Source organism: Heteronotia binoei, chromosome 15 (assembly GCF_032191835.1).
Source record: "Heteronotia binoei isolate CCM8104 ecotype False Entrance Well chromosome 15, APGP_CSIRO_Hbin_v1, whole genome shotgun sequence".
NCBI lineage: Eukaryota > Metazoa > Chordata > Lepidosauria > Squamata > Gekkonidae > Heteronotia > Heteronotia binoei.
The window spans coordinates 45706287-45723264 of NC_083237.1; the positions used below are offsets into that span (position 1 = coordinate 45706287).

The following is a 16978-nucleotide window of genomic DNA, read 5'->3' on the forward strand; positions in this document are numbered from 1 at the left end:
ATGGACAGAAGCCAGGTGGGACAGGGACTGTAGGAAGGAAGAGAATTGGCCAGATGGAGTGAAAAAGCAGGCTGGATCCAACCCAGGGATTCACAGGCCAGGAGGGTGCTCTGATTTCTTCAGGGACCCTTTCCAGTTAGCCAGACTCACCACATACATGTCTCAAACGATCGCTCAAAAAAGTATAGGAAGGGCCAGAACATTTTGTTGTATATGTATATATTTAGCCATATACATATATGTGTACATTTATTTGTGCACATATATGGAAAAACAATTAAATATTCTGTCTCTTCCTGTGATCTTTGCCCTATTGCTGAATTATTTGCACTGCCACTATAGGGACCAGTCTTGAAGATCCCAGACAGCCCCCTCCAGTTCCCACTGCCTCCTCGCCTGAGCCTGATCCCCTCTTTTTCTCCTCTGGCAGGTAGACACCGATGATGTGCTGACAAAAGAAGAACAGATTTATTTGCTAGACAAGGCAAAAGCAGTATGTCACAGGCAGATAACTGCCCAGCAAGGGAGAGTGAAAGGTACCTGGTTTTCCTGTGTTTCTAGCACTTGGAATGGAAAAACAAGAATTTGTTAAAAACAATGCAAAAATATATGTTTTGCTGTGAAATAAAGTATACCATAGAACAAAGAAAAAATGTGAGCCTAGTTAAACATCATGTCTCCCCCCCCCCGCCCCTCTATGAAAGCAGAAAGTTATCTTGGATCAGTTGGGATGCCCATTTCCATTCCCTCTTAGTTTCTTGTGTATGTAATCTCCGAACTATGGACTACAATACACTAACTGTCATCCTTAAAATAAAAGGCACTTTTTAGCTCAAAGTCTTGGCTCTCTGAGGAAGCTGTCTCTTTGGTGTAGTGCCAAGAGCCAATTTGGTGTAGTCGTTAGGAGCACAGATTCTAATCTGGGAGAACTGAGTTTGATTCCTCACCTCAGTCCTCCATATGCACCTGCTGATGTGACCTTGAGTCATTCACAATTCCTTTCAGAGCTATTCTCTTAAGAGCAGTTCTCAAAAGAGCTCTCTCAGCTCCACCTACCTCACATAGGGTGTCTGTTGTGGGGAGGGAAAGGAGACTTCAAATTTCTGAATGCCTTTCTGGCCTGCCCTAGAATTTTCCCAATATGCCTCCACTGCAAGTGAGTGTTTCTATTGAATCTCTGCATTGGGTTTGATTGAATAATTCCATCATTCCCAAATTCTGCAAAGGTGCAGCAAAAGTACCAGCTTGCTGGGGAGAACTGTCTAGTATAGGAACTGGGCATGAGTTCCTCTGAGGGCCGGCACCCTTTTTTAAATCACATGCTCAAAAACCCCCAAACTCCTAAGACCCAAATGAATACTCCCTAATGTCTGAATATCCTTCAATGCCCTTTAAGTCTCCATTTCATTGATTAAGGATGTCTTTCCAAGTTCAGCACTCTGATCTACAAAATATTGAGACTTGTTATTTCTTTGTTAGATGAGAATTGCTTGCCTGAGTGGGACGGAATCACTTGCTGGCCAGAGAGCTTCCCGAATGAAGTGGTGGCAGTCCCATGTCCAGACTATATCTATGACTTCAACCACAATGGTATGTGTGTTCTCCCAACCATGACTGTATGCTTCTGGTATCTGGGGAGTTTATCAGATGGACGGAATCTGGCCAACCAGGCTTTTTACCTCATGATCTTGGGAAGGTGATAGAATTGCCAGGTGTCCCCTGGGAACATCTCATAAGTAGCAGCCGACTTATGGCACCCCCTTAGGATTTTCAAGGCAAGAGACATCCAGACAGAGGTGGTTTGCCATTGCCTGTCTCTGTGTAGCAACCCTAGATTTCCTTGGTGGTCTTCCATCCAAGCACTAACCATGGCCGACCCTGCTTAGCTTCTGAGATCTGACAAGATCGGGCTAGCCTGGGCTATCCAGATCACTCATAACCAAGATAGAACAAGCATCAGGCTTTGAGTTCAAAGCCCAGCATGTCTAAAGTATGCCTTCATCTTGATTCATCTGAGAACACTAGCAGTTAGTGGGATCCATTCCTGGTGGTGGTTTTGCTACAGGGTGGGATGGTGTAGAAGACGGTGACTTCCAATATTTGATACAGAACTTTTAACTGCTGAAAATCCGCTTTACTCCAGACAAATAGCTAAATTCTGTTACCATTTGGTAAAATTCCACAATAAGAAACACGATTCTGTATGATTTGTATGACCTGCCTGAACGGTATGATTTTATAGACATTTGATATTTGACATTTTAGACTTTCTGGATTCTTATCAGGTTTGAAGGTTTTTATGATGAAATATGCTTCTTGGAATATTTTTGGTGGTTTTAATAAGGATGTATTATGGCTAATGGCCTGTGGCTTGTAAATAATGGTCTTTGACTGTAAATAAAATATTCATTCATTCAACTACTTACGTTCAGTGAGTGAGTTACTGCTTCTAAGTGCAGCTTCTCTAACAATCCCCCAAATTCTGAGGCACATTCCTGCCAACAATTTGGAAGAGAGAAGAGGTTCACAGAAGGCAGAAGGGTGGATTTGGACTGGTGAAGCAGGTTGAGATGAATCTCGACAAAGAAACAAGGAAGAAAATAAGGGTACAAAATGCTCTGGGCTCAGGTTGCTTTGAGAGCCTGAGATCGTTATCTGTAACGTCTTTCAGGGTATGTCATTTCTCATACCACCAATACTGGCCGAGGAGTTGTGGTTGGACCTGAAGAATCTTAGGTTAGGCTAGGGGTGCCAGCCTCCAGGTGGGGCCTGGAGATCTCCCTCTAGATCAGCTCCCCTGGAGAAAATGTCTGCTTTGAAGGGTGGACTCTATGGCACTGTGCCATGCTGAGGCCACTCCCCTTCCCAAATCCCACCCTCTTCTGGCTCCACCCCCAAAGTCTCCAGGTATTTTCCAACACAGACCTGGCAACCCTAGGTTAGGCCTTCAGGGTTGCCAACCTTCAGGTGGGGCCTGGTGACCTCCCAGAATTACATGCAATCTCTAGATGACAGAGATTATTTCCCTTGGAGAACATGACTGTTTTGGAAGTTGGACTCTATGGTGTTATACCCTGCTGAGGCCCTCCCCTCCCCAAACTATGCCCTCCCCAGGTTCCACCCCCAAATCTCCAGGAATATCCCAACTCAGAACTGGAAACCCTACTTAAAATAGGGACTACCACACCAGAACCTTTAGGGGAAAGTTGAACAAGCATTTTAAATTGTGAGCGGAACTGGTTTTAGCACATATTTGCTGCATTCCAAGGCATTGTTTTCCAGGACAGAGCTATTTGGGAAGTGTCTCATTCTCCATGTTTTCTTGAATAAAGATATGTATGTCCAACCCACTTCTACCACACATAGAATGTCTTTCTCTTTCTTCATCTGTTATCTGACTCTAAAGCCCTGACCTGGATAGCATGGGCTAGCCTGATCTTTTCAGATCTCAGAAGCTAAGCAGGGTTGGTCCTATCTCATGTCTGGAAATGTGACCTCCAAGGAATACCAAGGGTGTTTTTATGTATTTGCTGGGTTCACTGTTAGTAGGCCTGAGCTTGAAGCATGCTTCCATTACTCTCCAGGATCCTGATGCCTGCTTTCCGATTGGCTGTTCTCTTAGAACTGGCCAATCGGAACATGAAGCATTTTTTCCAGGAAATGCAAATAAAGGATCCTAGAGAGGGATTGTTGCTGTTTAACTCAGCCACAGTGTATATATTGAGTGGAGTGCCAGTGCTGTTTGTGACTGTGAAGAAATTCTTGCAATAAAGTGTCCTTGGTTGATTCAGTGCTGGCTGAACTCACTTTATTTCAGGTGTGATACAGAGGCAGACAATGGCGAACCTCCAAAATATCTCTTGCCTGTACCTATTGTATTGTTTGCCATTGTGCCTTGTGAGTCTGTGCTCCATCTGAAAACTGTTTATATTCTGTGGTTACTGACCATATTTCTGATTCCACTTCTTGATGCATATTATCTCTTGAAAAAGGAGCAATCTGAAATGGTTGATACTAAAGTACCATAGAGAGAGAGTTAGTTACACAGGAGATGGGATAAATTATCATAGCCGTTTTGCTTCGGAATCGGTCTTTATTGACTATGGATAGCTTCATGTACTGAATTGGCTGTGAAAGACAAGTTGCTGGAATTCTTTGAACAGTCATCTATGTTTGCTTTGTTTCAGACGATTTTGTTTACTGGACTTGTGGTGGGCTGTGGTGTTATATTCTAGTTTATGGAACTTTTGCTGTATGTTTAGGCTTTCTACTTTAATATAGATAATTTTGTTCCTGAATTTTTGGGAGTGTTTTTGTCCTTTTAAAAACAAGTCTAGCTCACTACCTAGTAGTGCATAATGCTAAAAGAGTGGAACTTCTGGCTGCCAGGCAATCTTAGGATCTTCTGGCTATACTACACACAATGCCACAACAACAACAACAACATGATTTTAAGACACCTTAGAGTTCCTGTTCCTAAATAGAACCATCTTTTCAAAAAGTTCCTTGGTTCAGAGCAATGACAATTAAACAGGCTCTAATCTGGTTTTCCTTGGGCAATTGAGTAACAGTTCTCAGACAGTTCCGCAGGGCCTGTAAGACAACCCTCTTCCGGCTGGCATACAACTGACTGATATCTGAATATCCAAATTCATGAACACCAGCATATCTGAACTTTGGAATACTTGAAGAACTGACTTTTAGGGAAAGATGTAGCATGGTATATTGATAAATGTGTTTTTATGTATTTTACTGTATTAATTTTTAATGTATTTAACTTGATTTACTGTTAGAGTTTTATGTTGTGAGCCACCCTGAGCCCACTTCGGTGGGGTAGGGTGGGATATAAATAGAAATAAATAAATAAATAAATAAACCAGCCCCAGGCTATCTTGTGAGTGTCATGTCAGGGAGGGATTTTTCTGCTTGTGTGGGCTCACTAATTGCAACAAGCACACCCTACAAGAGGACAGCACAGGGGTGCACTTTTGAGCTGCCAAACCAAAAGGGAGAGAAAGAGTTTAACCTCTTTCCTGCCCTCATGTCACCACCTTGATAGGAACTAAAATAGATAAAAATATGGAACAGAGGTCCATCAGTGGCTATTAGCCACAATGTATGTGTGTGTGTGTGTGTGTGTGTGTGTGTGTATATAAAATTTTATATATATATAAAATTTCCCACTGTGTGACACAGAGTGTTGGACTGGATGGGCCATTGGCCTGATCTAACATGGCTTCTCTTATGTTCTTAACTGGTCCCCAGCACAGCTTCTATTAGGATTAGCTCACATGCCTCCCAGCATCTCATTTACTATGGCATTATGTGTAGTTGTTGGTAGGGATGCCATGAATTTAACAGTGAATCTATTTGACAGTTAAACCAACTATGTTTGGCAGTGACTATCAGATGCAGGCCAATTGCTGGGTCTGTTCATTTAATCTCCAGTGTCTCAAAAACCTGTCATGCAGGTTTGCAATTTTTTAACTGTACATGTTACCAATTAAAAATGATACCAGTCCAAATAGACTGACAGTTATTTGCATTTCTAAGGACTACTTCAATAAACACCAAATGGTAGTGTTGTGGGTTTTTACCTCTACAATTTATGACTGATTTGTATGATGGGTGACTGCTTTAACTGTCTGTTAATTGCCTGTCAGGCAGAGCCATGAGTGACACAGCAGAGGGGGCAGTAGCACTCAAGCTGGGCTGTGGGAGAACACACATACACAAAAAGCCAGCCGAGCTGATAGGAAGCAACCTGTCAAAAGGCCTAGGGTGGAATTCTAGCAGGAGCTCTTTTGCATATTAGGCCACATACCCCTGATGTAGCCAATCCTTGAAGAGCTTACAAGGTCCTTTTTTGTAAACTCTTGGAGGATTGGCTACATCAGGGGTGTGTGGCCTAATATGCAAAGGAGCTCCTGCTAGAATGCCACTCCTGCAAACGGCCATTTTATTTACTGATTTCAATTCGTATTCCACCCTCCCTGCAAGGGGGGCATGGACCAGTCAGTGAAAGTTTGTTGAAGAAATTCGCTCTGGGTTCACAACTGGCAAACAGGATGTGATCTAAACTGGTAGGCATTCAATTTTCCCTAGGTGTTGTACAAAGAAAGCAACTTAACAAATGCACAAAAGTACTCTTTCATTTGATATTTACATATTCCAAAACTGAGGCAATTGGCATTGGTTGGGGGTGGGGGCGAGCGAAGTGCTGACTGCATCTTCTGGCAACTCTTCCTTGTCTGCTTTTGCTTGCTGAATTCTGCTTGTTCCTTCTTTTCAGGTCATGCCTACCGATTCTGTGATTCAGATGGGACCTGGCACTTGGTACCCAACATGAACAAGACATGGGCCAATTACACAGAATGTGCCATATTCTTTGCACCAGAGCAACAGAAGAAAGAGAAGGTTGCATTATTTAACACAAGTGAGGGAAAGGGAAGGGGGAGAGGAATCAGAGAAGATAATAGAGATTGGTGAGGTTTGAAGAGGAGGGGGTCATGACTCTGGTAAACCTCATCTGGTGCAAACAAAAGGTCTCAGGTTCTGTCCCTAGCATTTGAAGGATCTTGGGTACCAGATACTGAGAAAGACCGTTCTCTGCCTGAGATCTTGAGATGCAGTCACAACTAGTTGGACCAAAGTTCTGACTTCAGTATAAGGTGTGGTCAATCAACCTTCCCACAGATTTCTAGACCTTGTTGAGAAAGACTTTATTTGCTGTAAGTGAACAAACTCTTCTAACAACTAACACCACTAGAGGTCAGAATGCAGTTAAAAGTAACCATGTTTTAAAAGTAAAAACTCTTTCTGAATTTCTCTTTTGGTTCTTACCCCAGTTCCTTTCTGAGCATAATCTGAATGCCTGGGAACAATGCCTGCCTTCAGAAGCAAAGAACAAAGATAGAGAAAGGCGTTTTCTTACCTTCCCTGCATTGTGATAAAACGCTTGGAATCCTCCCTCCCAGCAGAATTTTTAAATGGGCTAAAACCATGTGGCTGCCATTTTGTGACTGGTCTCAGCAGCCATTTTGTGGTGTTACCCACTACCCTATCCCAACTAGGGTTGCCAAGTCCAATTCAAGAAATATCTGGGGACTTGGGGGGTAGAGCCAGGAGACATTGGGGGTGGAGCCAGGAGCAAGGTTGTGACAAGCATAATTGAACTCCAAAGGGAGTTCTGGCCATCACATTTAAAGGGACCGCACACCTTTTAAATGTCTTTCCTCCACTGGAAATAATGAAGGATAGGGGCATTTTCTTTTGGGGCTCATAAAATTGGACCCCTTGGTCCAATCCTTTTGAAACTTGGAGGGTATTTTGGGGAGAGGCACTGGATGCTATGCTGCAAATTTGGTGCCTCTACCTCAAAAAACAGCCCCCCCTCCCGATACCCGCAGATCAATTCTCCATTATAACCTATGGGAGTTGGTCTCCATAGGGAATAATGGCATGCCCAGCATATTTTCTGATGATCCTCCCCTACTTTCTGATGCTCCTGAAGTGGGGGGAGGGCCTCCAAACCAGGTGATCCCCTGCCCCCAACTGGGAATTGGCAACCGTAATCCCAGCGTTCACAAATAAAGTGCTCACAAAGCACTGAGAAAAGAAGCTACGGAAAGAAAGGTTGAAAGAACAAAAGACATTTCACCTGGAGAATAAGAAATGTGATAATTTTCAAGTGTGTAGAAAATGACAACCCTAAGGAAGCCAGCGCAGTAGGGAGTGATAAGGCACCCTGTGTGCCTTGCTCAGGAGCTGAGCAGCCTATGTATTATATCTGTTGTAGACTCCATACAGTCTTTAAAGACTGTTCCATGAAGAGGACATCGCAGCAATCCAAATGTAAGGTTACTAAAAGACACATTCCTCAGGTTATCAGGTCTAGGACATGGGTACCAGATAGGCTGGATATGGGCCTGTGAGGAGACCATTTTTTCCTTTTTTGGAAGATGTTCGATAAGGGTAGAGGAAAGAAACCTAACACCAGTTGTTAGTAGACAGTTCTTGAAGAGGCCTTCAGTACAGAAATTTCTCTCTTTTTCCTCCACTAGGAAGTGTTTGACCGTCTGCACATCATATATACCGTTGGCTACTCCATCTCCCTCACCTCCCTTGTGGTTGCCATGTTCATCCTTTGCTATTTCAAGTAAGGAGGGGGGAGGGACTTTACTGTATTCAGATCCTACCCCATTATTCCCTATCCAGAGAGAACTCTTCCACAGCTGACTGGCAAAGCAATTCTTTTGCAAAAGGAGACGTGCTGCTGGGGCACCAAATCTGCACGGAGGTCCTATTCTCTGATTTGGAAACTCCACCACTGAATCCCAGATATGTGGGAGCAGGTAGCAATGTACTTAGTGTTAAGGAAAGGCACTCTGCATGTGCTTAGTGGAACTTTTGTCTAATTATGTCACAGGGCTGTGTTTGTAGCATGGGGGGAAAAGGGTTCTGGGCTGTAGAGACCCCTGGCTACCATTAGGTTGCCATACCTGGCAAAGGGGGAGACTATTAATAAATCATTAAAAAAAATTGTATTGCATATTGGTTTGGGGTAGATTAAGGCTTGCAAGACACATGGAGATAGGATGATCTGTGGTCACTGCAGTGATTAAAGTGATGTATATTTTTTAACCACTACTGTCTCTGTCTTGGGGGACTTGAAGCAGAAGATAGGAGGTAACACCTCAGCCATTTTCTTACTGGTCTTCCTTACCAGCCTGTCCCTGCTTGCTTGTACCCCCTAGACATTGTGCTCTTTTCTCTTGCACGGGTAATGGGTGTCTTTAGGCGACTCCACTGCACTCGGAATTACATCCATCTCCACCTCTTTGCTTCCTTCATCTGTCGAGCAACAAGCATCTTTGTGAAGGACGTGGTGCTCTATTCCAGCACCCTCTCAGAGGGACCGGGGAAAGCACATGCTGAGGACTGGAATGCCGAGGTGCTCAGACTCTTTTGGGGAACTAGAAAGACCCAGCTGGTGAGCCCCAATGCGGAGATAAAGGTCCTTTTAACCCTAATTTTTAGAACTGACATAGGCTCGGCTTTAAATCTTCATAGATAGGGCTTTTTTTGTAGAAAAAGCCCAGCAGGAACTCATTTGCATACTAGGCCACACACCCTGACATCACCATTTTCTACAGGAAAAGCCCAGCAGGAACTTATTTGCATATTAGGCCACACCCCTTGATGTCAAACGGCCAGAACTGTGTTTGTGTGCATTCCTGTTCAAATTAAGCCCTGCTCACAGACAATATGCCTCAGGGATTTTTCAAGACAGCAGTATAAATGTGTTGCGTCAGGACAAACTTTCCACCTCCTCCGTTATCCCACTGTGTTTCCCCAAATGTTGTGGGGTTTGGGGATCTCCAGGAACAAAAAACAATGCATGCTATAATCTGCACTGGGAAGGGAAAATAGGTGAAAACTGTCTTCTCTGCTGGCAGATCTCCTCTTCTACCTGCCCAAAATGACCATGGTGACTTCAGATTAACCAGGCTCAATAAGCTTTACTCAACATCAGTATTCTAGTTTTGCAAGAGTGTGGGGATGCTTCAAGAACAGTTTTGGGTGATCTCTGCAACCTATATGTCTTTATACTTTTCAATTCTGCTTAAGTAAGTCATTGCAATCTTGCAAAAGATTGACACACAACTAAAGAAAAGAAGAATGGGTTGGGATCGAGATCCTAGATAAAGAAGTTTGCATCCATCAATGTCATCCTAGATTAGCTGGTTGTGGGCATGTAAGAGAATGTAGGTTCTAAGAGCCAATGTAGTGTAACAGTCAAGGATCTGAGAGACCTGAGTTAAAATCTCTACTTTGACTTTATGGGGTAATCTTGGGTCAGCCAGTCTCCCTCAGCCTAATCTACCTCATAATGTTGTTGTGGGGATAAAATGAGGACAGGAGAATCATATACACTGTTCCAAGTTTATTAGAAGACAATTGGATAAAAAATCTCTTAGACAGAATAGCTATGTATCTTTCTCCATTCCTTCAGGCAGGCTGCAAAGTGGCTGTAACCATATTCCTCTATTTCTTGGCTACCAATCACTACTGGATCTTAGTTGAAGGCCTCTACCTCCACAGTTTGATCTTCATGGCTTTCCTATCAAACAAAAGCTACTTGTGGGCCCTCACCCTCATTGGCTGGGGTAAGCATAGTCTGTTTTACATTCTGCTTTTTGTTCTTCTGATAACAATCTGTATGGGGATTCAGCCCGAACTAGAAGCTTTACCTTAGCACCATGTCAGGTAAGCACTGAGGGATAGGCACCCACTGTTTGGTGAAGTGGTAAAGTGCATGGACTCTTATCTGAGAGAACCAGGTTTGATTCCCCACTCCTTCACTTGCAGCTGCTGGAATGGCCTTGGGTCAGCCATAGCTCTTGCAGAGTTTGTCCTTGAAGGGGCAGCTTCTGTGAGAGCTCTCTCAGCCCACTACCTCTCAGGGTGTGTCTGTTGTGAGGGAGAAAGGTAAAGGAGATTGTGAGCCGCTCTGAGTTTCGGAGTGGAGGGCAGAATATAAATCCTCCTCCTCCTGTATTTGAAATGGCCTTGCCATAGTGTTTAGCATTCCCTCTCCTACACTTGCATATAGTTGTTCTGGCATGGGGGATGTGGGGAACAGTATAGCACATGAAGTCATTGCGTATTGCTGGCTTGACATTTTCTCTTACTGTCCCATTAAGATCTCATTGGAAACCCAGCTATATTTCTGCTTTCCTCCTCCCCCTTTTTTCTCCCTTGAGGGGTGCCTGCTGTCTTCGTTTCAATATGGGCCAGCGTAAGAGCCTCTCTGGCAGATACGCAGTATGTACTCTTCTCTTCAGGGGTATTTTGGAAAATTTAGAGCAAGTCTGTAAATTGACAGGATGAGACAAGAAGCATGTGAGCCAACCACTTAACCATTTTCACCTTGAGACAAACTTCTACAGTTCTAAAAATGTCCCCATGTAATGTTGGAAGCATAAAATGGTCAGTTGTTTGTTATGAGCTAAAGAATATTCTCCATCCTGCCCCCCCCAACCCCACCCCCTGATCTGCTTATTTATTTCCTTAAATTTCTGTCCCGCCCTCTCCGCAAGCGGACTCAGGGCAACTAACAGGCATTTATAATTACAATTTAAAATCAATAAAATACAGTTACAATTAAAACCATTCCGTGGTGCTGTCACTTCAATTTAGGAGGGTTCTTCTTTCCTGATGGTGATCATATGATATCGTAGCTCTATAATGACGTGGGGTGGCAGTCCTCTCCTGGTTAGATATTAAAGGCCTGTCGGAACAGTTCAGTTTTGCAGGCCCTGTGAAAAGCAGAGAGATCCCACAGGGCCCATATGGCCTCCGGAAGAGCATTCCACATTTCTTGTGCTGCCACCAAGAAGGCCCTAGCACGTGTGGAGCATAGCCTGGCCTCCTTTGGTCCGGGGATGAGCAGTAGATTTTGTGTCCCTGAATGCAGTGCTCTCTGGGGAACATGCAGAGAAAGGCGGTCCTGTAGATTGGCAAGCTCCTGACCATAAAGGCTATTATCAAGTTGTATTGTGTGTTAAGTGCCATTAAGTTGCTTTTGACTTATGGCAACCTTGTGAATTTACAACCTCCAAAATAGCCTATCATTAACAGCCTTGCTGAGGGCCATGGCTTCCTTGACTGCTGAGGCACTCAGCCTCTTTTGGTCTTTTAGTTTTCCTCAAGTTAGATGCTCCATTTTTCATTGCTATTGACCCTAAAATCTGCACAAAAATTTCTAACAGTGCCACCCTAAGCATTCTAACTAGGGTTGCCAATTCTAGATTAGGAAATTCCTGGAGATTTTTTTTGGGGGGGTGGGTGGAACCTGGGGGCAGTAGGGTTTGAGGGAGGGAAGGACCTCAGAGGGGTACAGTGCCACAAAATCCACCCTTCGAAGCAGCCATTTCTCCCAGGGAACTGACTATTGTTTGGAGATGTGATTCTGAGGAATCTCTATAGAGTCCACCTGGAGACTAGCAACCCTAAGCTCACTGCTATCAGTATCATCACAGGGAATAACTATGCTGAGAGCCACACTGTAACACCAAGAGATAAATTCAAACAACCTTATCATTTCTGTAAAGCATGAAAGTTGAAATAGTGTCATCTCTGAATTTTGTTTGAACTCATTAGGTGGCCTTAGAAAAGGCACTCTTCAGGTTCCTCCATTGTTTCATGCTGGTAAAATAGTATAGGAAACATCTGGAACTCTAAGGTGCTATATAAATGCTAAACTTCCTTATGGTCTGTACAATTCAGCTGTCCCCAAACTACACTGTTGGCAAACCATAGTGTCCAGGTGCTAGCAAAGTAGCCTAAATCTTGTGCTTTGTTGAGACTCATTAAAGGAACAGGGCAGAGTGAAACGGAGACCAATTTCACACTAGACCTTTAATCCTGGTTTAGCCCTGCCCCAAACTGACATTCTACACTAGAATACTAGAAATCAACTCTGATTCTATGATTTTAGTGTAGAATGTCAGCTTGGGGACAGGGCTAAACCAGGATTAAAGATCTAGTGCAAAATTGGTGAGTTTCAAAGACGTCAAGTGTGGGATGGCATGTGCTCATAGTCCTTTTGGTTTACCACAGATTTTTTTCACCAGGTGCTGGGACCTCAGCGCGGGACACATGAAATGGATCTACCAAACCCCAATCTTGGCAGCAATTGCGGTAAGATGTGCAGAGCAAGACTGGGAAGGGGAGGAAAAATAGACCCCAAAGGCTACTGGGAAGAGGAGGTTGCTTTCCAAGAGGCATCTGCAACAGCCACACCCAACTGCCCACATTTGCTTTCCTTTAACCAGCTATAACCAGAATTTTGTAGAGAAAGACCGATTTTCCACTTGCCTTACGTTGCTCTCATGCTCCTTTTCTCAGCGGGGCTTCCATCGGATTTCACACTATCTGCCCTGGGGCTGCAACTAGCTTCGGCTTTTTCGTGCGGCAAACAGAAACCTCTAAAAACCAGTTTCTCTTTGCTGCACGAAAAAGCCGAAGCTAGTTGCAGCCCCGGGGCAGATAGTATGAAATCCGATGGAAGCCCCGCTGAGAAGCGTGAGTGGCGTAAGGTGAGTGGGAATTCGGTCAAACTCACTTGAGACTCCAGTTTGACAAGACCAAAGCAGGACAGAAAGAAAGGGTGGGGGGGGGAGGGAGGAAATACTTGCTGTAGGTCTCTATCCCTGCATTCTGAGTTTTATGTTTCCAAACACATTGATTTCAAAAAATTTAACAAGACAAAACAGTACTATTTTGTTGTTGCCGTTAGGTCAATTTCTTACTCTTCCTCAACATTGTGAGAGTCCTTGCCTCCAAACTGTGGGAAGCCAATACAGGAAAATTAGACCCCCGCCAACAGTACAGGTATGTGGGTCTCAGCATCTATGTCTGCGCCATCTTTACTGCTTCAGTGAAAATGTTTTCTTCTCATGGAAGCTCTCTTTATGTAACTCTTGTAAAGCAGATGAGGAAGAGTATGTTTTCAATAAAGCACTTCTCTGCTGTCCCTTTTCTTTCTTACTAACCTCCCATTATCAGTCAAGGCCCAAATTCCCTGTAAGCTTCTAGTTATCATGAACTATGACCCGACCCCCCACCCTTATTATTCCTTGCTTTAGTTAAGGGACTGGCATACTTTCACCCCTCCCTTCAGGAAGCTTCTGAAATCCACTCTGGTCCTGATGCCTCTCTTTGGTGTCCATTATGTGGTGTTCATGGCCATACCTTACACAGACGTCTCCAGCACTCTTTGGCAGATTCAGATGCATTATGAGATGCTCTTCAATTCTTTACAGGTGAGTGTTACGCGATTGTGAGATTCAGCTTTGATCTACTTCTGCTACTGTCCTTTAATTTACAGATTTCTCGTCTCTCCTGGCAGGGTTTCTTTGTGGCTTTTATTTACTGCTTTTGCAATGGTGAGGTAAGTTTTCACTTCTGAGGGAACGCATTGTTATATATGATTTCTGCAGCACCATATAGATCCTAATTTCTCTGCACAGAGATGCATTGTGTTTATATATAATATTCTCTTCCTTTTTTGAGATGTGGTGATCTATTTCTTTTCCTGATGCCTGTCTGGGGAATGGGTATATCTCGCTGTGGTATTTTAATGTTCGAAATGGGAAGATACCAGAAAGCATATAATTTGAGGAGGCATTCGCTCCTCTTACTCTCTGATTAAAATGGGCTTCTGGTTGTAGCTATATAATGGTGAGTGATGCTCCTTTTCAGGGCTGCCAAAAGTAAGCCTAGGCCTTCCAAGATTCCCTCTGCCCTGCCCCATCCAACTCAAAACATTGTCAGGGAATAAACACTTGTCTCACCTTCACAAGTTCTCAAGGTATCCAGAACACCCAGAATTATGTTCTCGAGTTTTTCCTCAGTATCCCTTCTCCTCATTAGGTAGTTCACATTCTATGTTTAAACATACTTGCGCAGGAGCTAGACTCCTCAGCTCTGCCTCACCTTCAGTCTTGTTTATAGGGATATATGCTTGCAGATTTCCCTTGTGTAACCTGTGTCTCTCTCACCTTTCTCACGAGGCAAGGGAAGCCACTGGAAAGTTGTTCAGGGTATTAGACAGCATCCCACCTAAGGAACCTCCTCAATTTATACCTGCTTTAAATGTTACACCTAAAAAGTTATAGGAGGAAGAGGCCAAAAGGAAAGTGGACATTAGAAACAGGAAATGAGACACTGACTAGTGAGCTGTCTAAAACTGGTCACTGTCTTCTCCAGTAAAACAAGGGAGTCAAGAAGCACCTTTGGCATCCTTCACCCTGCCACAAAGAGGGCGTCGTGTCTAGCAACATCACCGTATGTGTTCCAAAAATTGTGTTTTGATGGTGTGTCTCCATTCCCAGGTACAAGCAGAAGTTAAAAAAGCCCGTTTCCGGAGAAACCTGGTATTAGACATCAAGCAGAAAACCAGAGTGACCAGCACAGGGGGCAGCTGCTATTACGGGGGGCTTGTGTCCCATGTCACCAACAGCGTGAGTCTGAGTATGGCTGGCTGGGGGACAGCCTCAGCAACAGCAGTAGCCTTGCCTTTGGGCACCAAGAACTGGCTGCTACACCTTACCCCTGCTGCTGCACTGGAATACATGCCTGGCTTCCCCCCAATGCCCAGCCAAGAGATTACAGAGAAGGCCTTTGAGGAAAACCTAAATGCTTCAAGGGAGTCCCTCGAGTCAGAGGGAAGCCACTCTGGTTTGAAAAAGGAAGTGGAGACCATGTTGTAAAATAGCATAGAAAATTAAAAACTGGATAACAATCAGGCCTCAGGGGCAGCAAATGAGAGAATTTTAGAGCTAGAGTTATTCAACAAATGCTTTACATAGGGGAGCAATTTGAATCCGTAGGCCTAGAATTAAGGGCACTCTATCTTTAAAGGCTCTTTTGCCTCAGTTGTATTATTGTAACGCGGAATAAAGTGTTCAAGATGTTCCCTTCTCGCAATTAATGGTTGTTCATTAGTTATAACTTTTTACCTCAATCCAATAGCCCAGAAATGGGGTTTTGAGGTCGATTAATCTTTGTAATAATCTACTTTTTAAGTTGAACTGAAACTTTTGTAGTTAGGCTACAGTCCTAATTTTTGTTTTATTGTAGTAAGGAAATAATATTGTGCTTTGCTTAGAAACACTAGAAAGTGCAGGGGGAAACTTTAACTTTTCTTGCACAGGAAAGCAAGCATGATATGAACAGTACGGGATACTTAAGAGGCAGGATATCACACCTAGACAGAAACATCCTGGAGCAGCACAGAGTCTGAACTTTTGGTAACTGAAAACTGTCCTTCATCATGGTTATCTGTTGACAAATAATGGCACCAATTTAGAACTTGGTATCTTTCTGGACCTTTGTGGTGGAAGCTGAACTAGGTTCCTACACACACATTGGATGTGCCAACATAGATTGCGATAGGTCTTTTCACTCCCTTTTCTCCCCTTTTTTATAGTCATTGCTCCACAACTGTATGCACACGTAACTTCTTCACCAATTGCAAACTATGCCTCCCCCCCTTTTCCTCTATTTGACTTTATCTGTGCTTGTAATCTCATAAAAACCAGTTGCATTTATACAGCTCTTATTTGGCTAATAGCAGGAGAGGGGTTTTACAGTCATCTGGAGGTCTTTGTAAAAGAAAATAATTTTGAATTCAAAATGCATGACGGCCAGGAAACTGACAAGAGAAAGTGATAAGAATTAGACCAGTCCATTCACTCTGCCTACATTCTGAGGAGCAGACAAGAAGTGGCAGGTTTAAAGCTACATGCAGAATAGTTCAACACAGGACAGTTTTTCCCACTAGAAAAACTACTCAAGGCATAACTACTTTAAGGCTCAAAATTACATGTTATTGACCAACTTGCATTTCCAGACATTAAGCTGTAGTAGAACAGCATGAAGCAAAAAGTCAGCTGAAAATTTTCCAGTGGTCTTTATTCTCTCTGCAATTGTCCCTCTGCTGAGATTCCAGACCCACATTTTTGTTGCAAATTAGGGTCTGGACTCTGGAACCCCAAGATGGAGGAAGAATGGTGAAGAAACAAGTACAGGAGAACAGCATTTTTCCTTTTTTCTCCCTTGCAAATCATCTCCTCCTGGCAGCAGGAGCTAGAAATATGGAAACACAGATTGGTTGACACGTATTCTGGTATGTACTTTAAGGGAAAACGTGGCTGTTTTCTCCAAAGGACAGCATGCCTTGTGGAAAGGGTCTGAACTAGAAAACACCAAGAAAACCCTTCCAACTTGTACTTGCTGCCAGGGACACTTGATGCTAAGATACATACCCTGTATGTGCATGGACTGCAGCATAACATGTGAAACTTTTACACAAAATGAGTTTGATCCAGCAGGCTCTTTCACTCAGTCTCATTTAATTTTCCTCATTCCTACAGTCCCAGTTCATCCATGCAGGTCCCATGGTCCCCAG

At 43.6% G+C, this 16978-nt stretch overlaps 1 protein-coding gene across 1 annotated transcript; it reads left to right on the forward strand.

Annotated features, from left to right (window-relative positions):
* On the forward strand, positions 1–15477 carry LOC132583611 (parathyroid hormone/parathyroid hormone-related peptide receptor-like). The gene is made up of 13 exons (XM_060255231.1): positions 1–15; positions 431–536; positions 1417–1590; positions 6293–6417; positions 8064–8158; positions 8800–8992; positions 10016–10169; positions 10767–10827; positions 12639–12705; positions 13304–13398; positions 13688–13829; positions 13916–13957; positions 14901–15477. The coding sequence occupies exons 1-13, from the start codon at positions 1–3 to the stop codon at positions 15276–15278; spliced, it is 1647 nt and encodes a 548-aa protein (XP_060111214.1). The 3' UTR covers positions 15279–15477.
* Positions 15478–16978: the final 1501 nt, after the last annotated feature.

Excerpts from the sequence above, each read along its gene's own strand:
- LOC132583611 (XM_060255231.1), top strand. Across the intron at positions 1,591-6,292 it reads CTATGACTTCAACCACAATG|GTCATGCCTACCGATTCTGT; the intron begins GTATGTGTGTTC and ends CCTTCTTTTCAG. Across the intron at positions 12,706-13,303 it reads CAATCTTGGCAGCAATTGCG|GTCAATTTCTTACTCTTCCT; the intron begins GTAAGATGTGCA and ends TGTTGCCGTTAG.